This window comes from Hypomesus nipponensis, chromosome 21 (assembly GCF_054491055.1).
Source record: "Hypomesus nipponensis isolate SF chromosome 21, ASM5449105v1, whole genome shotgun sequence".
In the NCBI taxonomy this organism is placed as follows: Eukaryota; Metazoa; Chordata; class Actinopteri; order Osmeriformes; family Osmeridae; genus Hypomesus; species Hypomesus nipponensis.
Window position 1 is genome coordinate 14,695,453 of NC_140381.1, and position 26,510 is coordinate 14,721,962.

The following is a 26,510-nucleotide window of genomic DNA, read 5'->3' on the forward strand; positions in this document are numbered from 1 at the left end:
GCACAGAGAGGGAGTTCCTTGACGGAGAGGGCGTTCCCTGTGTGCGTGTCCGTAAAAACGCAGAAGTATAAATTGGCCTTAACGGACGACGCAAACAGCCTTGTAAACTCGCCCAGGAGAGAGGAGAAGATTGTGGATTTGTGCCATTAAACAGTGTAACGCTACCTCGGTCTCCGGGAAGGGCATACAATGGCAGACGTCCAAATATACACGTATTAGCATTGAACACTTCATCAAAGCTAAGCACAGGCAAAGTTAACACAATTAACTATTGTATGTTTAGCCATAAAACACATCTTTATGTAATCGGTTTGACATAGTTTGTTGTGTATCGAGGCGATAAACTGCAGTCGTCAGAGATAAAGTTAGCTAGTTAGCTAAATAGTTGGGTTGTTGTGTTAGTTTGTGTCCATATCTTTCCTTTTCTTTAGCTGAGAGGTGATCCAAAGAAACGTGGGAAGGTAATTTGCCGGCTTTTGCTGCGTCTCAATGGTGTGAGTGCCACAGCCATAGAAAAAGAGAGTTGCGACACTTCCATAGACTCCCCTTGTTATCGAGGAATGCGGAAGTAAAGCGAGTCTCACGCGACCTATAGTTCCAAACATTGTATTTTCCACCATTGAACCCCATTCATTAGTATTTCATATAGCCAGCTGTAGATAAAATGTATCGTAAGATTATAGCTTGTTAGATTCTAAATGCAGTTAGAGCTAGACTGTAGGTCTAGTATCTAACATAGAGCTAAGCAACACTTTTACTGTAGCTAGCTAGAGAGCATGTGTATTTGTATGTGTATATGTCGAATTTTGTTGGTTGTCTGTCAAATTAGTTCTAGTTATTGGTATTCGTTGGCATACAAAGTTTACAGAGTCTGCTGTTATTAGCCTATAGTACATCTGATTAGAGCTAGCAACAATGAATAGAAGTCCTAGCCTGGCTCTGCCGTCCTACGTACTTCCGCTCAATTTTGATTTTGCTTCTGTACTTTAACCGGCCAATCAGCGAACAGAGGGTGTGGCTGAGTACGTTGACGTTGATGTCGTGCGCTAGTTTGTGTTGTAGTTCCGTAATGGCGGCGGAGAAAGATGCGAGTGAAGCCATTCGGTCCATTGCGGCAACACTGCCGAATATCCAACAGCTAAAGCCGGAGCAAGAACAAGTTTTGCTGAGTTTTGTTGGTGGCCATGATGTTGTGGCCCTCCTCCCCACGGGGTTCGGGAAAAGTTTGATTTTCCAGCTACGGCAGCTAGCTCTGTTACAGTAGTGGTGAAGGAATTGGCTAAGGCGAACGCTAGCGATTGGTTATGGCAGATCAGAGTGGCTCTGGGCAGATCCAATAGTTAGTCCAGGTTACATTCATAGTACATCAATAGTACTTCAACAGAGTACCCGCCTACAAGGAAGTCAACGCTTGTCAATAGAGCGAGCCCAGACTCTCTGTACAAATGAAATGTACGAGAATCTGGTTAGGACCAGGCTACTATCGTCCAGCAACGCTCGGCAGGAATTTCAGGTCCACTTACTAGCTAGTTAACTCAACGAGATGCATCTACTACTGCGGTCTGAGGTTTGTGAACAGCAGACATTTAGATCACCTGATCACTAGAAACAAAAGGAGTGGAAGAACACTGGACATATTGTACAATAAAATGTATTATTATTTGGCAACGACAGTACGAGCGTTCTGATTGGCTAATGGGTAGTCATGCCAGCCACGTATTGACTACAACGCCGGTCTGCGGTCTGATACAAATTATTATTACACGGCTGTTCTTAACACTGTAGAAAGCTCCATTCACTTCAATGGGGCTTCCCAATGTTCTGCGGTCTGATATCTTCTGATAACAGACCGTTGCTATGAATAACAGACCGCTGTCAAGGAAAGTGGCCTTTTTGCTTCTGATTCACGTCTTTCGTAGCACTCCGCAATTAGTCCGGTAACTTTTCAACCCCAGCGTACTCTGTTGCTTAGCGACGTCAGCTGATTTGAAGCCTAAAGAATGTTCAACGTCTATGAAGTTCAACGTCTTTGGCGAACTTTTTCTCTGCTGATCAACACTATGAATGGTAACAAATACATTGTTAAAAGACACACTGTGTTAAGTCATCTTGTTGGCAAGTAGCCTTGTAATAAGCGGGATAATGTATAGAACGCCGGTCATTATGGGAAAATAAGCCTCTTCAAAGCGAAACTACACCCCTCCGCTTCGCGTCGGGGTGCTGTTCGCCCTGTCGGGACTTATTTTCCCCATAATGACCTGCGTTCTATACATTATCCCTTACTTATTGACCTCCTCTGACGTCATCTGCGGTGTGATACGGATACAAGACGAAGACTAGACTTTTTGAATCATAGACATATAACTATGTTTATACTTTGAATCACTTGTGTCGTTATTTAGGGTTCCTCCGTCAGGAAGACCCTATTGTGTTTGTTGGTATTATTATTAGGTTCCTCCGGTAGGAGGGAACCTATTGTTATTGTTGGTATTCTTATTCTTATTTTTCTTCTCCTTGCGCCCCAATATCTTAAAAAGTCCCTGGTCATAAATTTTCTAATTTGGCACATTGATACTACATCCAAGTGGGTACCCCCACACCAAATATGGGCCACATCGGACCATAGGGGGCGCCACAGGCCACGCCCAAAAGTCCCATTTTCAAAGTGATGGCATTTCCACCCCATTGCTCCAATTCTTCTGAAACTTGATGTGCATGCCTCATTTTTCATGAGGAACAAAAAAGCCTCAAGGACCCATAAGGTCCGCCATGATGGATTTTCCTGTACTGTGATAATTTGGGAAAACCTTCAAAATTCCTCTTCTCTTGAACCAAAAGTGAAATTGACTTGAAATTTGGTACAGATATGTATCATTGACGTATTTAAAAATGTTACTTAAGGCAATTGAATCAAGTACAAAATGGCTGAAATGGGTGTATTTATGTAAATGTCCAAATTTCCTCAATATGTTTGTGTCACTAAATCAAATGTATTTTTGAAGGATGGTTCAAACCAAATACGCTTTAAGGTGACATGCCTCTGAAGTACCATGCAAAGTTTCACCTTGATATGTCAAAATATGACTGAATTACAGCTGTTTGAACTTGGACCAAATCTGCCAATGCTCGCCATTGGAGAAACAGCTTTTTTTAATTATCCAGTTATTGAACTTTGTGTGTTCCATGCCTGGGAATGGCTCAATTGGCTGAGATGTTGTGGCGATAAGCAAAGGGTTGTAGGTTCAAAACCAGTCAGAGGCATCATTTTTTATTTTTTATTCTAACAAAACGGTTTATAGTCTTCAGATAAATCCTCCGGTTGTAAAACATAGCAATGAGTGTTTAGTTGAGCCTATCACAACACTCCAATCATCTGTTTAGCGTGACTGTGTAAACCACTGCAAAACAAGTCAGGTTCACCACAGTAGCTAGTTACTTGTAGTCTACGCATGGTAGAGATAACGCTAATGGTGATCTCTAATGAAGTAAATTGAGTGTTCAGGTGGATCCCTTGTCTGTTGCACAAATTCATTTCAGTAACCTAAGCCAGGACACATCCCCACTGATGGTAGGCATGATTTTAAATTCCCTTCCATGACAAGTTATGGCACTCCAAACAACCTTTTAAAAAAACTATAAGTTATTCTGTACATCAGCAACCCAGTCATCCCGTTGTCCCATTTTCATAGGAAATGTACAAGCAGTTTCAACTTTGGCTGAATCTAACAACGCTTACCACAGGAGAAACAGCTTACTTTTTAATACAGTAACTGAACATGACAATATTCAACACTGAGAATAGCTCAATGGGCTGGGATGGTGACCTGTAAAGTATAAGGTAGTAGGTTGGAATCCAGCCATTATCTTTTGGCCTGTCATCATTTTGATTATCTGTTTAGTTCAATAGGATGACATCATTCTGAAATACCCTGCACAATTTCATGCAATTTCACCTTGAAATGTTAACCGTTTCTGAACCTTTATCCCAAAGCTGACCAAAGTTAATACTCTGCCCTTTCTATTCATACAATCTCAACAGTTGGTGTGTAGCAGAGAGGATAGAGAGACTGACTTGTAACCCTATGCTCATGAGTTCAAATCCCCATTCAGCTTGTTGTTGGCCAAACATGAAGTAGTTTTGCTCTTTTGTTGTCCAACTCTCGATCTTTTAATAATGTACATGTTTATAATATTTTGCGAAGGAACCCGCATAGCTGCTTGCAGCTATATTTATTATTATTATTCTAGTAATTTATCTCATGAACACATTGGTAAAAAGTTTTGAAATTTGGCATATTGATACAACATGCCACATCTACGGCCCAAACACAGACTGGCCCACATCAGATCATAGGGGGCGCCACAGGCCACGCCCAAATGTCAGATTTTCAAAGTGATAGCATTTCCACCCCATTGCTCAAATTCTTCTGAAACTTGGTGTGCATGCCTTATTTCTCATGGCAAACAAAAAAGCTTCAAGGACCCATAAGGTCTGCCTGATCGATTTTCCTGTACAGTGATAATTTGGGAAAACCTTCAAAATTCCTCTTCTCTTGAACCAAAGGTCTAATTAACTTGAGATTTTGTACAGATATGTATCATTGACGTATTTAAAAACGTTACTTATAGCAATTGAATAAAATACTAAATAGCTGAAAGGGGTGTATTTATGTAAATTTCCACATTGCCTCAATATGTTTGTGTCACTAAATCAAAGTTCATTTTGAATGATGGGTTTTCAAACCTAATAGGCTTTAAGGTCACACGCCCATGAAGTACCATAAACAATTTCACCTTGATATGTAAAAATATGACTGAATTACAGCTGTTTGAACTTGGACCAAATCTGACAATGCTTGCCATTGGAGAAACAGCTTTTTTTTGTACAGTAACTGAACATGCCAATACTCAACACTGAGAATAGCTCAACGAGCTGGAACGGTGACCTGCAAAGTACAAGGTTGTAGGTTCAAATCCAGCAACACTGAGTCTGTCTTAAATTTGAATACATGTTTAGTTAAACAGGATGACATCTTTCTGAAGTACCATGCGCAATTTCACCTTGATCTGTCAAAAAATCATTGAGTTACAGCTGTTTAAGCTTTGGCTGAATCAAACAAGCCATGCTATAGGATATACATCTTTTTTGGGGGGGACAGAAACTAATCAGAATTTCTCAGCCTTGCGGGTAGCTCAATGGGTTGAAGCATTGTACTGCAAAGCATAAGGCAACAGGTTCGAATCCAGGCAGTCTTTTGGCCTGTCATAATTTTGATACTTGTTTAGTTAAACAGGCAGACATCATTCTGAAATATCATGCGCAATTTCATGCAATTTAACCTTGAAATGTCAAACTTTTCTTAACCTTTGTCCCAAAGCTGACAAAAAACTAATACTCATATCACGCAGTCAGAGCACAGCCAGATAATCAGCGTCAGCACCCTTGGGTACCCAGCATGTAGTGCGGCATGTCCAAAAATGCAAACACTTGTGGAAAATAGTTTGGTTACAACAGCCTTGCGAGGGATTTCCCTTGTTGTGTTTGTTCATTTAGATGTTTGTAATGTTATTGTTGGTTAGTTAATATAATCTTGTTGTTCACCCTGATTGTGTATGTTGTATAGTTTAATTAGATCAGAGAGTCGGCTGCTAAACTGTTACGGGTTCTTCTTGCAATGAGTCAAATTTGAACTCTATCTTAGCCCAGTTGCCCACATGATTTCAGTTAGTTGTGCATTGACTGACAGTCTGGAATTGTTTGTGGCCAAGCATTAAGTCGTTTTGCTCACTTGTTGTCCAAAGTCTCGATGTTCTGCAGTGTACATGTTTATAATATTTTGCTACTTTGCGGAGGAACCCGCATCGCTGCTTGCAGCTATATTTTGTGTTGGAATTAAAGCCATTTTAGCAGAACCGTGCTGTCCGCTTTCTATCAAAAGTAATTGGTTGCTATAGGCAACACCTGAAACACACTGTGAGAAGACTTGAGAGCAAGCTACAATTAGCCTACCATTCATTTTCATTTACAAAATGAAAAGAGTTAAAAATGCCATATAATAAACAACTTACTAACCTCGACCGTTCGGTCATGCCGGGAAATATCAAACCTCGGCTTTGCCGTATCAACCTCGCTATCGCTCGGTCAATACGTTCAGGCCTCAGTTTGATATTTCCCGGCATGACCTCACTCTCAGAGAAGAGTAAAGCAGAGTGTCCGGCAGACCTAGCATTATCCTTATGCCGTTGCGTGTCGTAGGCATGCTTAAAGCCCCTTTCTCCCTACTACTCACGTCAATGTCAATGTGACCGAACTTACAGAAGGTATGATATTGATCTTTGCAGCTCTTATGGCAAAGCGGAGTTCTGAACTCCACGTAGGTTAGAAGGAGGTCTTCCTTTTTGGCATCGGAAAACTTACGCGAGTGGTAAATTGCGACGGTGGGCAGGAAGGGTCAAAAAGGAGGACAAAAGGGCGAAAAGACGGACACGCAACAGTGGTCCGGACAAAAGGCTGGAAAACCGGACTGTCCGGCCGAAATCCGGACGTCTGGTCACCCTACCGTTGGTACAGTATGGTAGCTAGCATAGCCATTTCTAGTTCTGCTTCACAATATTGCATTATGTATTATAAGTGTAACCCTAACCCTATGTAATACTTAAATGTTAATAAAGTATCAAACATGATACAACACACCAATAACCAATTGACATTAAGTGTTAATATACCAAAAATATCTGTGAATCGAGATGGTGCTGCTGTCTGTCCCGCCGAAAAACATTCAAACAGGTTGACAGCAGTGGGTTTTTTTACTACAGCGAGCTACCAGAACCCAGTGATCACGTGTCAGCGAGATCAAAGCATATCGCAACTCTCTTTCAATAGGTGCGTTCGACATGGACTGACTTCATGCAACGCTGCAGACGGCAACAGGCGGCTGACTTAAAACAGTGAATTCTGGTTAGACTTTTTGTCCGACTTGAGACGGCGCCGAAGCTAGGTCACTGTGACGTAGCCATCAAAGTACCGTGAGATTGATTCAAGAACTGCCGGCTGTGTAGCCGAGCGCATTTTCTCAAGAGCAACTGCATGGATTCTAATGACGACACAGATATTTCATGATTGGCCAGACTCACACACGACAACTTTGACGCGTGTTTTGTAATATTCTGACACCTTCAGTTCAGACTCCCACCCCTCGCCCCTCGGCCCCGGTGGATGTAGGTGGTATTGCATTAACGGTTAGGTTCCCGACTCTTCGGGTTGTTTTTATTCTATTAACTCCAGTCAAAATTTAGAAAACTATCTCCCCCAATAATTGTTGTTCGATTCTCGAACCTGGCTCATACTACTAGCTTTTTCATAGAATAATTTTTCAATTCGAAATGGGTAAACTAGCACCCCATTCATTTGCCTACGTCAATAAAAGTTGCCTGCAAATGTGCTCGCGGATACTAACAGGGCACGAGCAGAATTAAACTTTGCTCTTTTGTCAGAACAAGTTTTGGCTTGCTAATGTTGTTGCTAATGTTGCTAATGCTCTGACATTCTGATTCCGCTTCGGATGCCATCAAGCAGGAGCTCTGGTCGTATCAGTCCTTCACTAACCAATCAGCATTCATTAGCAGAATGCTAGCGTGTTATGGGCAACAACGACACACCCTGTAAAAAAATCAAAAGGATATAAGTACTCGTTCATTCAACTTTTGACCTATAATCCATGTTGAACATGCAAAAACTACAATCAAATCAGAGATTTCTCGACAAAAATTAGGCAAAAGACACAAATGTAGCCGTTTAGCTCCATAGACTCCCATTCAACATGCACTCGCTCGCGATCACCCCCAGTGGAACTTTGGTGGAACTGCAGACAAATTCGGTACAATGGGGCTTAATAGGGAATAGGGAGTGGCAAGGTTCCTTTTAAACAGGCTCTGTTCCTGCCCTCCAGGTCACCGAGCATGTCACGTGACTGAAAACTATGAATAACGTAGACGCACAGGCAGTGTTGCTAAGTCTGCGGTTTTCCCCTTGGAATTGGGCTACTTTTGAAGTGTTGCCGTGGGTTGAATTTTTTGTCATCTGGTTCGGTTAGACCTATTTTGCATGCAAATTACATTAATATCTTTAAATAAAAATCTATATTTTAAATGAAATAATTTATTCATGCCCAACTCCTACCAAACTGACTCCAGATCAGCACATACACACATGGACATGGGGCACGCCTACATACACACACTAATGCTCTCAGTCTCCTGAGCAAATCTCCTGAAAACTGGTTTTAATGCTGGCATACTAAACATTTGGTGTTACTTTGTAGATATTACAATAGATTTGGCAATGATAGCAATGCTATTGGAGTTTAAAAGCAGTGTACATGGTTTGGCAGGGGCATATTATGAGTTCTGATATTGGGCTGGTTTTTGGGCTGGTTTTATTGGCCATTGGGCTGGTTTTGGGCTGGTTTTGATTGGCCATTGGGCTGGTTTTGTCACATAAACCTTGCAACCCTGCGAGGACAGTAGGGCCAGTATGCAACTTTTGCTATGGCTGAAAAGGAAGCTCAAAGACCTTTCATCAATTTTGTCAAATTTGACCAGGAATCATTGTCATTGGAAACCCCATAAACAAGAATAAACCTTTTTTTTTTTCGATTATTCCTCCCCTTCAATAATACCAATTGGTATTGTATTGGGTATAATTGGAAAGCCTTAGTAGTCACCTTTACAACGAGGTACAACTTGTAAGGATCGTGCATTCGTGGAATGAGCAACACAGCTAACCGTGTGGGTAGCGGCCCCAAAAAATGCCCTGCAATATTCTTCTTGTTGTTCCCTTGCGGATTTTGGGGGGCTCATTCCACGAATGCACGATCCTTAAAGGTGAGGCTTTCCAACGATGTAAAATAGGCCTACAATACCAATTGGTATTATTGATGGGGAGGAATAATCGACCGAAATAACGTTTCCAAACTTTTTTTGGCGGAGTTGACATGATCCATGGGATGCTTTTTTGTAAATTCCACACTTCACTCTGAATTAGCTGCAACCACTGTCACTGTCACCCCCCATCCTCTGTTTAGGCAACTGCTTAGCAAGACCACCTGACGGCTATATAACAGGGAGTGGATCATACCTTTGTCATCCTCGTCTATTCTTAATGCAACAGAGATGTATTCAAAAGCTTGCTTGTGGTGGTTCCTTATCCGCTCACCGCTGTCCTCGCACACCTTGTTGTTCCCTTGCGGATTTGCCTGTGTTTTTGGTCTTGTAACCATAGCTTGGGAAAGTCTCTCGCATAACCAGGCAAAGAGGACGCCACAGTGCACAGCGAGGAATCGAAACAACGCAAACAACGCCAGTAGCGGGTAAGAGAAGTAATACAAGTTTCGCCTATGTAGCGACACCTGATCGCAAGTGTCTCCGTCTGGTGTGGATGCAGCGCCTCTCTTTTTTCTGGCTCTTCCTCCCGTGGAACTCATTCACCCAACTTACTATCGTATCCATAACATAACTGTCTTGCGTTTCTAACGGGTCTAAGCTCGGAGGATTTGGTTCGGTGGACAAGCACACCAACAAAAGGGAAAGCAAAAGGGGCGTTGCGCCCAAAGGACAGTATTTTTTGGCTTTGTAACCAGGGACCACGTAATTAGCGCACAGCACGCTTATTGCGTAAATACTAACAACAAACATGGCGGATGGTGAGTGCTTCGTCGTTGGACGAACGGGCTTAATTCTGCTTTATACTTGAGTATTCCATTATTATGCGTTTCTTTGAGCTGAGAATATCAACTATGTCAAAACTATGAATCTCACTCAGTCAATTCTATAAGCATTCTACCCTAATGTGGCGTTGGAGTCATTAAATACAGGATAACGCTGTGTTAGCACTAGCTAACACTAGCCTAAAAGCTAGCTAGCGCTAGCTTACAACAGCAGTTGGCCCAGTAGCCTACAGTGATAGCTAGTAGTACCAATAGAAGCATTGTGCAGCTATCGATAACGCTACCCGCCACTTGCTCGGTAATTGTTCATTCATTTGTAACTAGCTGGCTAGCTGTTGTTGGGAACATCAATGTACGTTTAGCCAGTTAGCTAGCTCTAATAGCTTGCAAACTGCATTTAGTTGATGAGTCGCTTGAGTTAGCAAACGCTTATTTCAAATGAATAACAAACCAATTGCTAACAACAGAGGTAGTTGCCTGTGTAACGTAACTACATACAAAGCCTCACAAAATGCTACAGTAAGTAGCATAGCTAGCTACATTGCAACCTTCTTCAAGCATACAGTTCCGATAATAGTTGGTTGTCATGCTAAAGCCGTTTACGGGTTGTTCAAGGTGTAGCGTTAGTTAGCACCTAACACTGCTTTCAACTACTTTCCAACAGATCACATTGACGCAGATCAATCCATGGAGGGGCATACTCCTGTAAGTAAACGTGTGAAAAGCTTTATTTTTAGGACGTGGTTATAAAAGATGGTTATAATCAGGGCTCTCAAGTTTGAAGCATTTGCCGTGAAACTCACGAATGTCAAACATTTCTCACGCAACAGCTTGTGTTTCTCACGCTGAGAAGTGAGGGATAACATGTCCCGATATATACAATTTGTGCAGGCATACGGAGTTAAGTTTTCTGCCGAGTTGAGAGCTGTCTCGTACGGAGCCCCAGACATGACATTTGGAAGAAAAAAATATCTCGTGCCCACGAAATACCAATTCGTGGCCACGAAATGCTGTTTTGGGGATAACGACGCAGCCTAACTTGGTGGGCAGGTCTGCTATACTTGTGTGGGGCACATATACCCAGAGCAAGCTGAAGGTGCAGTCATGGACAGAGATGTTTGATTGTATTGTATTTTAGGCTGGTGAATGACCTTGGTAAAGTTGGTTTGAAGTTCGATATTCAACAGATATTCGGACGCCCGGTATTTTGTTATTTTAAGCCGACCGGTGTTATCGTGTTACTGGTTTCCACACTATCTGGTTCCACTGGAACTTCCAGGGGCGGTCCTAGCACATTTGGCGCTCCAGGCGAGCTTCACTCGTGGCGTTAAAAAAGTTTAACGTTTAAAACGCTTTTGCACGAAAACGGAATTGCAACTTTCAAACGCTATTTTGACCTGCAAGACTGCATTTCTTTCAAATGAACACAACAACAATGACAATGATGAATAAACATTAAATAAAGAACAAGATCCCTGAGAAAATGTCAAGTCTGTGCTGAACTACGCTCCGGCCACGCCCCCCAGTTCACGATGCTCACACGGTGCACGGTAACATTCACTCCCTCATCGCCTGCAAATGATGTTTTTTTACTCTTCTGGTCTGTTGACGCCTGGCAAACAATCTTAGGAGATATGGGTCACTTGTGGCACATATTCACTCATTTTAAGCAATCAATCTCCCTGAACAAAATTAGACAAAACGGAATTCACCAAAATGTCATGACACATCGTAAATTATGCAAATTGCGGTACAGCTGAACTTGAACTGATGTTTCGACTGAATGGCAATAACAAGGAACGTCAGAAGTCGCTGGCTAGCTAGCGTTAGCTAACTATCTAGCAAGATTACATACAATCCATTCGCTAAAGTTGACAATACAACACTTGGATTTTTATCAGTATTCCTCACTTGTTGACAAATTGCAGTGTTTGTCTTCCTTAATGCCTAATGCAACAACACTACAAATATCTTACTTGTTGCATACCACACCCAGTAGGCATTAAGGACATTAAGGAAGACAGACACGGCAATTATTGGGTGTGCTATGCAACGAGTAAGATATTTGTAGTGTTGTTGCACTGGCTAATTGGCTCTATATGTGCGCCCCTATTTTGTTTTTTTGTTTTTTTTTGTATATCGTAGAATAAATGGACATATCATTTGATATAGGCTACCCGCCTCTGTAAAATCCTTAAAGAACTAGGTTATGTGACAGGGAGTAGGAAAAGGTTCAATGATAAGGTACATCTTTTCTTCTTAACTCCACTAAAGTGCCCGGGCAATTCACGCATTCACGAACCGTTTTCTTATCTGGAATTCATCATAGGCTAAGACCAGAATTTAAGGATTTACCTTTCGCCTTTGCACATTTCTCTTATTCTTACTTTCTTTTCTTCTTAAATTACGCCCTGGATAGCTTTTGCCATTATTTCGTTTTTCAAAGTTCTTGAACACACACACTAACCAAACGCCTCACTGTGCTAGCATGTTCTGATAACACCAAGGAGGTACGTGCCCCTTCCTTTTATAAGGGGACATATACCTGGCTCATTTTACCCTAATGTTAGATTTATTTTTTGAATGTTAAAATATTGGTTGGAGATATAGAAGGGAGCGCAAAAAAAAACATTTTTGCGCCCCCCCTCTGACTGGCGCCCTAGGCGACCGCCTATACCGCCTGTAGGAAAGACCGCCCCTGTCTGGTTCCCCAGCTGTGCGTTCACCTATCAGTCTGCCTCTATCACCAGATTCGTCACAAATCCACAAACATATTACTGGCGATTTTCACGTCGGCTCTTATATTTGCTGTGGCGAATATGAACGTATGGGCTATGTGTATGGAGCTAAATCAGGGCCAAATGTTTTGTTAATTAGAAGAAAATCTATAGTTGGAAAAACTATAGGCTTGACATTGAAAATGTAAGTTTTGGTTGAAAATCTTTACTCTGAAAAGTGTTTTTGTGTTGTCATCGTTCTGCATCTATGGGTTAGCATACAAGTGTATTTTTTTTTAATACAAGCTTAACATTACTTTGTATAGCAAATGCCAAAATACATCATCATGTGTCAGGTGATCTGTAGTCGAGGGGAAGAAGGGAGGGGGGCAAGGGACTGACATAAGAGTTCAACAAAACATCCAGCAGGTGGTGGTATACAGTCAAATTTATATTTTAACGCATAGTTTGGAGATGTTGAAGCGTGATATCTTACTGTGGAGGACATAACTACATCCCCGGATATATTGACAGCATTGATGATCAGTTTGGTGACCCTGGATAAAGTTAAGCGGCGAGTGGTCACTACGAGGATAAGTGTGGTCGGGTTTGGACAAGGGTAGCGCACGGCTAATTTACTGGCGCCAGCGTCTTTTTACCGGCTCTAGTAAAAGATAAGCTAACTCTTTTTTTTTTTTTTACAATATTCAGCTTGAAAGGTATGAAGTTAAAGCTTAACGTGAAATCAGTAAATCAGCTGAAAACATGATGCAATAATTGTTATCAATATTTGAAGTGCCATTTTATCAGAATGTTAGCTAAAAACCGGGATTGGACACAGTGACGTTAGACCAAACAAGCAACGATAGTTTGCTAGGTAACGGAAGCTAACTACAGCTGGCTAGCTTCAGTTTCGGAAAAATAACTCACTGGTGGGAGCATCGGAAATATTTAGAACTCACACGTCTAAGTGTTAAAAAACAAGTTGTGTTTCATTCTCACTTTCCACATTTAAACTATGACATGAACTGAACTATGAACGCGTTCAGAATTCAAATGGTGAAATATAGCTGCAAGCAGCGATGCGGGTTCCTCCTCAATATATAATAAAAATGTACATTGTAGAAGGTCAAGAGTTGGACAACAAGAGATCAAAACTACTTCTTGTTGGGCCAACTACAATAGGCTGAATGGGGATTTGAACTCATGAGCATAAGGTTTCAAGGCAGCCTCTCTCCTCTCTGCTACACACCAACTGTTGAGAATGAATGAGTAGAAAGGGCAGACTATTTCCTTTGGTCAGCTTTGGGACAAAGGTTAAGAAGCTGTTGACATTTCAAAGTGGAATTGCATGAAATTGTGCATGGTATTTCATAATGATCATCCTGTTTAACTGGACAGATATTCATTTAAGACAGGCTAAAAGACTGCAGCTGGATTCAAACCTACAACCTTATACTTTGCAGGTCACTGTCCCTGTCCATTGAGCTATTCTCAGTGTTGAATAATGTCATGTTTAGTTACTGTATAAAAAAGTAAGCCGTTTCTTCTGTGGCAAGAGTTGTTAGATTCAGCCAGAGTTTAAACTACTCAAATTCAATCATATTTTGACATATCAAGGTGAAATTGTTGATGGTACTTCAGAGTGATGTCATATTGAGCCCAATGAGGTTTGAAAACCATCAGTCTAAATTATATTTGATTTATTGACACAAAGATATTGAGGAAATGTGAACATTTACATAAATACACCCCTTTCAGACATTTTGTATTCCATTTCTCATTCCATTTCACCCTATATAAAAACACACCTGCCCGCACACTATCCCAATCCATGCCGTTTACCTCCCTCCCAATGCAAGTCACGCCAAAGCAGAAATACTGTTGCGGACGCATGAGGTTTAGATGTCAACCAGAAATGTTCTCCCACAATCAAAACACATTGGTCGCAACACTGTTTCCAGAATTTCCAATGTTTCCAATGGCCGACTCTCACTTCGCATTATACCACACAACATGCACTCTCAGGGTGACCAACAGGGCCTGCAGGCAGGGGCAAGCAGGGGCAGGCAGTCAGGGCAGGCCAGCTGGATGAAGCTGTCCTGATTCTGATTCTGTCCAACTAGAGGGGGGTAGTCCAGCAAGGGATGAGTTTTTCTCTCAGCATCCTCTGTTGAACTCTGTTGAGCAAGCCTCTGCATGACCATCCAGACCTGTAAAAGTGAAGAAAGGATCCATGTCAGTTGTGAAAAATGAAGCTTTTTACATCTACACTTGACATAAACTACAGTTTTGACTGTGAAATGTAGTGGCATTACTTGAGCTTGAGTCCAAATGTGTTGAACTGATGGAGACCCGGCCATGCAAAGTCACTCAAAACATTTGGCTCCACTTGCAAGTTTTTCACAAATCACGAGGTGGGGGTTGGTCAGCACACCATTTCCAGAAAGGATGTGTGTGCGTCTCGCCAAGCTCGCTCGTATGTCAAGTTGGTTGACCACCTGTCCCTCTTTGCGCTGTATAGCACAGCATTTTCACTATGCGACGTGCGGAACAAGGGGTGAAAATGCTGTGTGTGACAATGCAAAGCGGGACAGGTGGTCACCCTAGTGTCAAGGGGCAGGATGAGTCTGTGAGAATTTGGAGCGCGCGCTGTGGAGCAATTCAATTGAATTCAATCAGTTTATTTTGATTAAATCATTAATTTTTTAATAACTTGAGATGAAAACAAAATAAAGGCTGTACAGCATGAATGCATACATCTTCAACAGTTTAACATTATTTTGATGCTCCTTGTTCATTTTTTTGAGAAGCTATTGACTTTTGAAACGTGCAATTTGTTGATGGTCCCTAACCATACGAGTGGTTTAGGCAGCCAAAAGCATTGACTAATGGTGCGTGTCCAACGTTTTAACGTTCTGCACTGCTTGCCTTCCCACAGTACACCACGCTCGGGGGCGTGTTAGACAGGTTAATACAGAGTTGTAGTTCTCTAAGGTCACTGTTGTAGTCATGGCCAAGCGTGCAGACTTGGGTTCATGTACTCACAATATCGATCAAAATACCACTTTTACACAACGTTTGTGTATGAATACAGAATTTTTACTAGTGCAAGATTACAGTTGAATACATGTTACGCCACCGGTCACTCAACCAGTCGTTTGTAGGCTGGGCTAGCGAGCTACCAGTGGCACAGAACAGTCACGTAATGTTACGAGACTGAATTTAAAAGTATAAAAACACACCAGGGACACTGACAACATCGAGAACCCTGAACCATGCATTATTATTTTAATGTAATCTTTTAATTCAGGCTTGTCACGTTATGTAACTTTGTTTTGAACAGAACTGGGTGTGCAGACACATACGATAAGTTTCTCCTCCATCTCGAAATTGGAAAACCTAGAAATCTTTACCATGACCAACAATTGCTACTAAACAAGAAACCAATCTGATTGGCCAACACTAGCGTTTTCATGCTCCTCATTTACATAAAGTTGAGAAAATCCAACTTGCAACGCTCTGCTTGCCTTCCCACAATGCCCTACGCGAATGTCAACGAAAACATTGAAAATGAATTGGAAGCCGATGCCCCGCTCCGCTGGAGTTGACATGCACCGTAAGCGGCCGGTCATAGCGGTGCTAACGCCGCTTAAAATAACACAATAATGGGCGTCCGAATATCTGTTGAATATCGAACTTCAAACCAACTTTACCACAGTCATTCACCAGCCTAAATTACTATACAATCAGATCATCTCTGTCCATGACTGCACCTTTATCTCTGGGTATATGTGCCCAATACTTCGATTAGAATAGATTTCTGATTTGAAATATGGTGGCAGCGCCGTTGGAGCAAATGCCTATTTACATTTTTTTTTATGCACATCACTGCATGACGAACTACTAGAAAGTAGATTTCCGTAAATCCTTACAAAAGTAATAAGACAATTTTAAAACGTGCCAAATTAGGCTAAATGGCAAATTGACAACTTCATCATAAGGCTTGCAAGAACTGTGTAGAGAAATACATATTTACACTATGCAACCCCAACAAATTGGGATGTTGGCTAAAATAAAATAAACAGAATACAATGATTTACAAATCTCATAAACTCATTTTTATTCACAATATAACATATACAACATGTCAAATGTTTAGACTGATGACAATTACCATTTTAAAGGGGTGATTGACTGGGTTTTTGGGGTATTTCACACTGTTCCTTAAGGTCTCCGAATAGGGTATGTAACATTGGTTGAGCTGAAAATGGCCCGGGTGCTGTTCTATGCCCCCTGATACATCCAGTGAAAATTTCCCGGGAAAAAACGCTAGGTTATCTCCTTTTATGGTATGCTCATGAATATATAGATGAGATGCGTGCTGATTGGTTGGTTTACAATGAGTGAAGCAGTGGAGCAAAGATGCAACACGGCCATACTCACTGAAACAAGAAGGTGAACGCTTGAAATAAAAACGAACAAATTAATCTAATGTATCTTCACAACACTGGTTTCAACAGATGGCCTAGAAATCATTTGCAATGGTTTACGTTAGTTGTTTCAATTTCTGTGGTCGAAGCAAACAGGATTGCCTTAGGTGGGTAACGTTAGCACTACAGCTTAGCAAACAAACTATCGTGATTGAACTCAGCTTCAGTTAGCTCGAGCTTTCTTGCTGAAAAATAGATCTGGACAAACATGCATCTTGAATTGCAGATTTACATCACAACACAGGTTATTTATTTGAATGAAACACAGGAACATGAAATAACGTTATCTCCATTGCCAATAAACTAGGCTAAATCATCACACATTCTACCTATGCTCTTGCGTTAGCAAGCTAAACTAGTTTACATGCCTACAGTCTAGATGTTTTTGCTATCTAGCTGTTCTTGCATTCCTTGCAAATCAGCGTTAATAAAAAGCAGATGAGCTAGTGTCAAACTAACATTGACTAGACGGGAATGATGTTTGTCTATACTGTAGTGTAGAAGATCCCTGTGCAGTTCGACCCTCGACACATTTGCGCGAAGTATTTCACTAAGGACGGTTTTGAAAACCTGAGACTATATTATATGTGTGGTAACTGCAAGTGCAGCTTGGATCTAAGACGGATTCGAGAGACCGCAGATAGTGCGGCTAGTCTGGTTGCGGCTCGCAACAAAATTATACTTACAGCTTGCGTTTGTGATGAGCATACGGTTGGAACAACACCTCTTTTCAGCAAGAGCGGCTTAGCAAATCCTTCTTTAAATTGTCCAAGGTTTTCATTCAAAACTGTCCTCGGTGAAATGGTTTGAGCAAATGTGTAATTGAGGGTCGAACTGGAAATGGATTCTCTCATAGACAAACATCACAGCCCGTCGAGTGTTTGGTTCCTTAGGAAGACTCTGGAAAGTGTCAGCTTTCCCTGTACAGCCTGGAACACTGCATTTACCACCGTAGTCCATTTTCAATACGCTAGAAAAATGTTCTTCTTTGTAGTTCTGTGGACGTACACAGAGCACCTCGCAGCAAATTTTGGGGCGTGACAAAGGTCACCAGAACCAGAGCCAAAAAAGGTGGAGCCCCGTTGTGACTTCACAATGGGGGATTTTTCAAAGCCGACTGTTTTACAGCTACATTTAATTGTGAGATTTACATAGGAAAGAGGTGTCAATGGACTTTGAGGTTCACTGCAGTGTTTCCCCATGTTGATTTTGTCGCGGCGGCCTGCCACGGCAAAATTTCTGCCGACACGGTATCAGAAATAGGACTGTTCAAGATTTTAGGCCGTCTATCAGCAGTGATTGTTTGAGTGCATGTCGGAGAATAGCAAGGACACGCGCTTCACAGCGCAGTTGAGATTGCGTGTGTGCGTCTTTGAGAACTGTAAGTCGTATAACTTATGTTTTCAGTTCATTAAAGCCTGTTTTTGTATTAGTCTACAGTTATTGCAAATTCAACTGGTGATTTTCGTTGGTTTGTATTCTTCCCCTGCTAGCATAATTGCATGCCTGTTGATTCGATAGCGATTGCTGCCCATGCTCACGTTTGTAATTTAGGTGCATTATTATGCTGAAGTAGTTTTAATTAATAGTGGGTGTATTGTTAATATTTGCTAAAGAATGCTTAGCCTATCAAGATCAAATGAAGCCGACAGTGTACATGCTTTCGAGTACCTTGATCGATAGGCTAGGCTACTGACCATTTACAATAAGTTGTTACGTAAATTATTAATTGGCAGCATATTTCTGCCATTTAGAACATACTTTAAGTAGCCTAACTGTATTGCTTTACGGAAAGTAGTACAAAATATATGCAATATTACATTTGTTATTAGACTATTACATTAACCTACTCCAAAATATACGGTTAGAACTTTATTTAGGCCGAGGAGGAGGAGGGGGGGGGGTCGGACAGACCTGCCCCCACTGCTAAAACAGGGCTCCAGACAGCGACCAAATGGTTGCATTTTGCGACCAGTTTTTGAGACAGTGCATGCATTTTTTACAAGCACTCGCGCATGTGCGACCTACACATTTTGAATTCATTGGGTGTGCACAATGTCAGCACATGTTAGCAACAACGCAAATACGACGTTCTAGTAAGACAGCGATATCAGCTTTCCTTCTGCATTAGTACCGTAGCTTAAAGTCTAGGAAAGTTGAGGCTATTTTTCGCTAGGTACCTATAAACCTAGCTAAAAGTCTTGGAAAGTTTAGGATGTTTTTCGCTCGGTTCCTACGAACATGTCTTAATCTGCCAGACAAGTGGGTTCCCCTTCGTTCTTTTGGAGAGCAGTTTCACCAGCCCTTCTTACCCGGCGTCATGGAGCCTAGCAGCTAAATACTTATTTAGCACTAGCGTTGCTACTGTATCCCTGCCTGTGTTTGAGCTGTTGCGCTGTTATACTCAGCCAGTATCGTGTTGTGGTGTCGGAGGACTGATCGAAAAGTGCATCATACATTTAAGTCATTTAGCTAAAACTTGCACAGTACGTAATGTCACATTAAATAATGTATTTAAACTCAAGCTTATATGGTGCGTTGCAGGGGCGATTCTAGGATCAGTCCTTTAGGGGTGCTCAGCCCCCAATGAGAATGTGACATGAATACAGTGCCTTGCAAATGTGCCAAACGTAAACCCCCTTGCCAATATAAATCCCTGATTTCACTGGATAACAATTAATACATTTATGTATTATTATGCAAAATATTGAATGAAAAAACGAAGAATCTCCCTTTCTTCATGAACTACCAGCATCAAATGATAATAAACAATATATTTAAGAAAATATTAGAAAAATATTAGGAGTGCTTGAGCACTCCTAAAAAGGATCTAAAATTGCCACTGAAATGTACCCTCTCCAGTTACATTAATAAATGCATTGCAGGTCAATATAAGGTGTGCCCCTTAATTTTCTGCTTGCGCTCCTAAAATGTTCAGTCAGGGGCTACTGTGCTCTTAGTAAAAAAAGTTAGTCTGGAGCCCTGTAAAAAAAAATCCTTGGGGAAACACTGCACTGTATGTCCATTTTACCCACTAAACTGTCGTTATTCAACTGTGACGAGGTAAATTCAGTTCTGCAATCAAAGACCCCTTTGTCAGAAATATTAATCTATCAAGCATTGCACAGTCAGTCGGTGAACAAGTTTAAGAAAGCTGTATTGCTTGCAGTCAGCAAGGAGACAAAAACATCACACGCCATTGTGCTTACAAGTTTGTCTGCTAGCATGTTGTGCTAGCTAGCTATTTAAGCAGCCCCGCTCTTTATAGTCATTGGTTAAGACAAAGGCATGCAAATGTTCCATGGCTCTTTTTCATTGGATCCCTTACATAGATCTGGCGCACGTATGTGAGTGCGTGTTTGAGTGTGTGCGTGTGTGTGCTCTTTGACCCCTATAAGCTTGACCATATGATTCACCCAACACAGATAAGGCCAGACATCTTTTATGGCCTCTCCAGTAAGAGAGAGTGGTCAGCTCAGGTCACCTTGTTTACGTATACCTCATGTTACCCAAAGTTCAGATTTGGGGGTAGGCCTCTCTCTACACCCACGGAATGCTGAACACAGAATCATTCTTATACAGGATAAGTTACATCTTCAATTTTTTGAAACAAATAAGGTAATGTTGAATTTGATGGCAGCAACTGGTCTCAAAAAAGTTGGGACGGGGCAATAAAAGGCTGGGAAAAGTAGGTGTTACTAAAAATAAACAGCTGGAAGAAAATTTTGCAACTAACTAGGTTAATTGCAAACAGGTCAGTAACATGATTGGGTATAAAAAGAGTATCTTCGAGGGGCAGTTTCTCAGAAGTAAAGATGAGCAGAGGTGCACCAATCTGCTAAAACCTGCATCTACATATTGTGGAACAATTTGAGAATAGTGTTCCTCAACGTAAAATTTGAAGACTTTGAATATATCATCTAAAGTACAAAATATTGTACAATTATTCTGAGAATCTGGAGAAATCTAAATGTAAGGGACAAGGAGGAAAATAAATTCTGCATGGTTCTGTAATGCAAATCATTGCATGGGCTCAGAAACACCTCCAGAACTCATTGTCTGTGAACATGGTTTGCCGTGCCATCCACGAATGTAGGTTTAAGCTCTATCATGGAAAGAAGAACCCACATATCAACATGATCCAGAAACACTGGCTTCTTCCCTGGGCTAAGGCTAATTTAAAATGGACTGTCTGAAGTTGGAAAACTGTTCTGTGGTCAGAAAAATTGAAATGTGTCATGCGATTAGTACACCACTTAATAATTCACGGAGATATTTGAGTATTAAAATTATACGTTTAAATTAATGCTTTTTAGTTTTGATTTTTTTATCCGATTCATCGATTAAAAAAGAATAGACAGATTAATTGGTTACTAAAATAAATGTTAGTTGCTGCCCTACTATATATATTTATACTGTATATGTACACTTGAGGTTACATTTATTACAAATAATTACATGAGTGACAATGGTAATGGTAAATCAAAGTATTCTGCTGTGCCCCTGGATTGGCGTCATATCACCCATTTTGAAAACCCTGCACTAGACAGTTGGCTCAAAATGGGACAGTAATTCTTACCAGTCATCAGTGTATCTAAATGATTTTGTGCCATTTGTTTCCCATTAGGTCGCTGAAAACCCTCATGCTGAATATGGTTTGACAGAAAACATTCAGGTAATGTAATGACAATTCAGGACTTGAATCTATTACCGCGAGTGTGCCTGGGACATGTTTATTAATCCCATGTCTTAAGATGCAATTATTTGTCACCTTGATATGTAATTAATAAATCCATGTGTCTTAACCACCTTTTTCCTGAATCATTCTTCTCTTGTAGAGAATAGTGGAAAACGAGAAAGCCAATGCAGAGAAGGTGTCAAAGCAGAAAGTGGACCTGCAGTCTCTCCCTACAAGGGCATATCTTGATCAGACGGTTGTACCCATCCTTCTTCAAGGGCTATCCGTACTGGCCAAGGAAAGGTATGTCAAGCACAATTCTCACTGACTAAAGACCAACAACAACATTGTTTTCACCAATATATGTAGTTATTTTAAAGTGTTAGAATACCCTGGAGGCCAATTTCTGAACAAATGTGCTTAACATAGGACCTACCATATACCTTGGCTTGGCTCTTTATTAAATGTACATTTGCTTCCTGTCACACTTTCAGACCTCCAAATCCAATCGAGTTTTTAGCAGCGTTCCTCCTGAAGAACAAATCACAGTTTGAAGACCGAAATTAAGCCCCTGGATGGAATTTGGCAATTCGAGGCCATGTTTGAAGTCAAGAACGTAGCTATATTTGTTTCATTTGTTGTGTTTGCTAACGATACAGACTTTTTTTTTTTACTAGAATAAAAACCGTGCTGCCGAACATTTTGGGGTCTTTGGTTATTATTATGAGAGGCATAGACCTCACCTGCATGCAAGCCAAGATTTACACGACATATAAATATGCAAAACAGAATTTATACTAAAGTAAAAGAGGGAAATAAAGTATATAATTTTAAAGATTTGGAAGAGTTGGATAATTGGATTTTAATTATATTTAAGAGAGTTGATATAGGGTGATGGGTATTTACGTTACTACCTTTGTGGAATAGGAGTGTAAAACCAGAGCCTGTTTAAGGAGAGCCTTGCCAATCCCTATAGAGGGTTTTCACCAACGTCACGTTCTGGGCGGTAACCCGGATGCGGCCCATTGTGGAGGCACTCTGTGTAAAAAAACTGTACGGGGTAATGGAGTATTGTGCGCTTTGGATACTTGAAGTGAATGTAGCCATGTCCAAACAACCAAAAAGCTCATCAAAACGTGTCCAAGATGCAAATGCATATAGGGAAGGACTTGGACCACAAGAAAATGTGCGATATTTCGAGAAATTACGATTTATTGGCGGTGCAGATTCCTATGAGTTAGCTCCCTCATGGATCCGTGACGACCCGGTGATTCTTCCTTCAGTTGCATATCCCTATATAGTCAACTACCTGGTTTTCTCGCCGAGCCCATACACAGCGGAAGAACTTAAATACTACAATGGTTTGGAGGCCTATAACCAGATGGTGTGTGGATGGGTGAGGGAGATGCAGTACCAAGTTATCAACGACCATTGTGTTGTGAAGGCCAAAGTGAGTAATGCAATAACGTCTTTAAACAACCTTACTTTAACTGTATGATATCATTGCAATACTCAAGGTGTAGCCAAGTGACTTTCAATCGTGTTTTATCCCTAGTAGAAATTGGTTGAGCATTGTCAACCACAAGCGCCTCCTTTACTTTGATAATCTCTGACATTCCTCTCCCTGGTTTTTAACAACTTTTGGAAGTCGCTAATATTGCAAATGTTTTTTTCGATTTTCTCGATTTTTCTCCTATTGTTACAACTTGAAACACGGCAATAATTAAAAATTTTCCCTGACAACGTTCGGTATATACTTCAGTGCCTGTGCTTTGTTGTGATGCGGCGTGCCTCCAATATGGCAACCACCGGTCTGATGACGCACCGTGAAAACCCTCTATTAAGCCCATTGTACCGAATTTGGTTGCAGTTCCACCAGAGTTCTACTGGGGGTGATCGCGAGCGAGTGCATGTTGAATGGGAGTTTATGGAGCTAAACGGCTAAATTTGTCTCTTTTGCCTGATTGTCGTTGAGAAATCTCAAATTTGATTGTAGTTTTTGCATGTTCAACATAGATTATAGGTCGAAAGTTGAATGAATGAGTACTTATGTCCTTTTGATTTCTTACAGGGTGAATTGTTGTTGCCCATAACACGCTAGCATTCTGCTAATGAATGCTGATTGGTTAGTGAAGGACTGACTTCGACCAGAGCTCCCGCTTGATGGCATCCGAAGCGAAATCAGAATGTCAGAGCATTAGCAACATTAGTAACAACATTAGCAAGGCAAAACTCTTTCTAGCATGTGTATTGACAGGGAGAGCCTAGTGACAATGCCCCCCAAAAATGTAGATACCCCTACCGGAGGTAGAACTAAACCCAACAATGTTTTTCATCATCTCTAAGGTCTCCCATATATGAAATGGATTCTTGGCTAAAATATTTTACTGCTAAAATTGTTAAATTAACAGATATTGTTATACACCCCAAAACCAAGAAAGGACTCAAATATAGCCTGTCCGTATGGGAGGTTAGGCATGTAAACAAATGCAGATCAATCACACAGGCTGAGAGCATTGAAACTTGGCATGTTAGTTAGGAAGTTACTTTACCTACTAAAAAAGACTGGATGTGAATATATTGATGTATAGAATAAATAAAGACATATAAACACATACCTAAAATAGGCGAACATGCCAAAAATCAAGATCAATGCAGAATGTTTTCATTTACTTTATGGTTACTTTCCCAAGCATTATCATAGAAAACTCATATGATGGCCTGTTGGGAAGGTGGGATTGTGGTGAATCCAGCAATACCAAACATTCAATTATAATACGGGTGGTTGAAATGAAGCATTCTGATTGGTTGATAGTGAGTCACGGGGTGTGCTTTATTGAGCATAAAGTACTGTACGCCCAGAGAATGCTCTGTTATGCCTTATTACATTTACCTTAAAACGGGAGCGTTCCATATTAGTGCGAACTCAAAATAACTAAAATGTTGCCGAAGAAAAAGACTACAAGTAACTACTGGCATGCAGCAATTTATTGGTTAGCAAGCTATACTAGCTATACTATACATTTTTGAGCAATAATATTGCACTGTCCCGTGCTATCAGTGCTAACTAGCTCGTTTAGCTACTGAAACGTTGGACGGAAGCTCAGGTCTATAGTTGCTAACTAGACTACACTTATTTAATTTGAGCTTCGTAGCCACGCAATTACATGACCTGGACTTGGCTTCTTAAAACAACGTTTTTCACGGATGCACCATTAATGGAGATATCCAAATCAACATAAGCTAACCTTAACAACAGCCTAATGTTCGTCTATCGAGTCCCAAGTCACTCGTAACTTGTTAACATCATATGTAGGTTAGTAGGCTAGCTAGCTACCATATACCCAGTGCCTACGAAACATTTATGATTGATTTAGAATGTTTAGGCCTAGTGTTTAAATTAAATATTATTTTATTGAAAGTGTCCCATTGTCGTTGTTATTTTAAAGGTAGCTTTTACAAAATGAGCATTGAATGAATGAGATGGTGCGAGATCTAGCTAGGCTACCAAACGTGCAGTGCACAATGCTGTTTGTCCGTTGCATAGCAACAGCCACCGTTTACAGGGACTATTTTCTCTCGGCTACTGAAATTCGATAAACAATGTTTGTTGTCTATAACTATTTTGTGCTGAAAGGCAGCTTACTATTTATTTACTATTCATAATTTCGCTGGCAACCGTATTATAAAAGCAATAAGGTACTCGAGGCAGTACTTTATCGCCAATAAGGTACGTGTTCCAGGGTTTGCCGGTCCTCCGCTGCGCGTCGGGCCTAACAACACCCTTGAACACGTACTTTATTGGCGATAAAGTACTGCCTCTCGTACCTTATTGCTTAAGCAAGCTAGACTAGCAACATTCGGTTAATTTTTGAGCAATAATATTGGATTGTCCCGTGCTATCAGTGCTAACTAGCTAGTCTAACTACTGAAACGGACGGAAGCTCAAGTCTAGCCATTAGTTGCTAACTTGATATCCACTCATTTAATTTTAGCTTCGTAGCCACGCAATTACTGTACAGTACATGACCTGGTCCTGGCTTCTTAAAAGGACGTTTTCCACGGATGCACAATTAATGGATCTATCCAAATCAACATAAGCTAACCTTAACAACAGCCTAATGTCTATCGAGTCCCAAGTCACTCGTAACTTGTTTACAGCGTATGTAGGCTAGCTAGCTACCATATACCCAGTGCCTACGAAACATTTATGATTGATTTAGAATGTTTACAGTAGGCCTACTGTTTAAATTAAATATTATTTTATTGAAAGTGTCCCATTTTCGTTGTTATTTTAAAGGCAGCTTTTATAAAATGAGCATTGAATGAATGAGATGGTGCGAGATCTAGCTAGGCTAACAAATTAAGTTCACAGTGCTGTTTGTCCGTTGCATAGCAACAGCCACCGTTTACAGGGACTACTTTCGACTACTGAAATGCAATACACAATGTGTGTTGTTGTCTATAACTATTTTGTGCTGAAAGGCAGCTTACTATTTATTTACTATTTATAATTTCGCTGGCAACCGTATTATGAAAGCAATAAGGTACGAGAGGCAGTACTTTATCGCCAATGAAGTACGTGTTCCAGGGTTTGCCGGCCCTCCGCTGCGCGTCGGCCTAACAGTGCGTGTCCACTGCAGCGACGCGAATCGCTTGCCATCGCTTGCCTTCCCACAGTTCACCACGCTCGGGGGCGTTTCAAACAGATTAATGTAGAATGTAGTTCTCTAAAGTCACTGTTGTAGTTGTCATGGCCAAGTGTGCAGACTTGGGTTTACGTAGTTGCAACATCGATCAAAATACAACTTGTTTACAAAATATAAAACTGTTTAATACTGTAGACATACACGTTGACATATGTAAAAAAAACGTTTTACTCTATATTCCTCAATCT

The 26,510-nt window shown here is 40.9% G+C and overlaps 2 protein-coding genes across 2 annotated transcripts in view; one reads left to right on the top strand and one right to left on the bottom strand.

The window, feature by feature from the left end:
• The window catches only part of spast (spastin), a 29,579-nt gene extending 20,097 nt beyond the window's left edge, over window positions 1-9,482 (bottom strand). Inside the window, exon 1 of the mRNA XM_084684989.1 lies at window positions 9,137-9,482. Within this exon, the coding sequence (XP_084541115.1) occupies window positions 9,137-9,482 (346 nt within the window). The remainder of the gene's footprint in view (window positions 1-9,136) is intronic.
• A 64-nt stretch (window positions 9,483-9,546) lies between these two features.
• Window positions 9,547-22,311, top strand: dpy30 (dpy-30 histone methyltransferase complex regulatory subunit). Its single transcript, XM_084684990.1, has 5 exons — window positions 9,547-9,701; window positions 10,390-10,430; window positions 21,563-21,610; window positions 21,774-21,916; window positions 22,108-22,311. The coding sequence occupies exons 1-5, from the start codon at window positions 9,692-9,694 to the stop codon at window positions 22,178-22,180; spliced, it is 315 nt and encodes a 104-aa protein (XP_084541116.1). The 5' UTR covers window positions 9,547-9,691; the 3' UTR covers window positions 22,181-22,311.
• Window positions 22,312-26,510: the final 4,199 nt, after the last annotated feature.

Excerpts from the sequence above, each read along its gene's own strand:
- dpy30 (XM_084684990.1), top strand. Across the intron at positions 10,431-21,562 it reads CCATGGAGGGGCATACTCCT|GTCGCTGAAAACCCTCATGC; the intron begins GTAAGTAAACGT and ends GTTTCCCATTAG. Across the intron at positions 21,611-21,773 it reads GTTTGACAGAAAACATTCAG|AGAATAGTGGAAAACGAGAA; the intron begins GTAATGTAATGA and ends CTTCTCTTGTAG.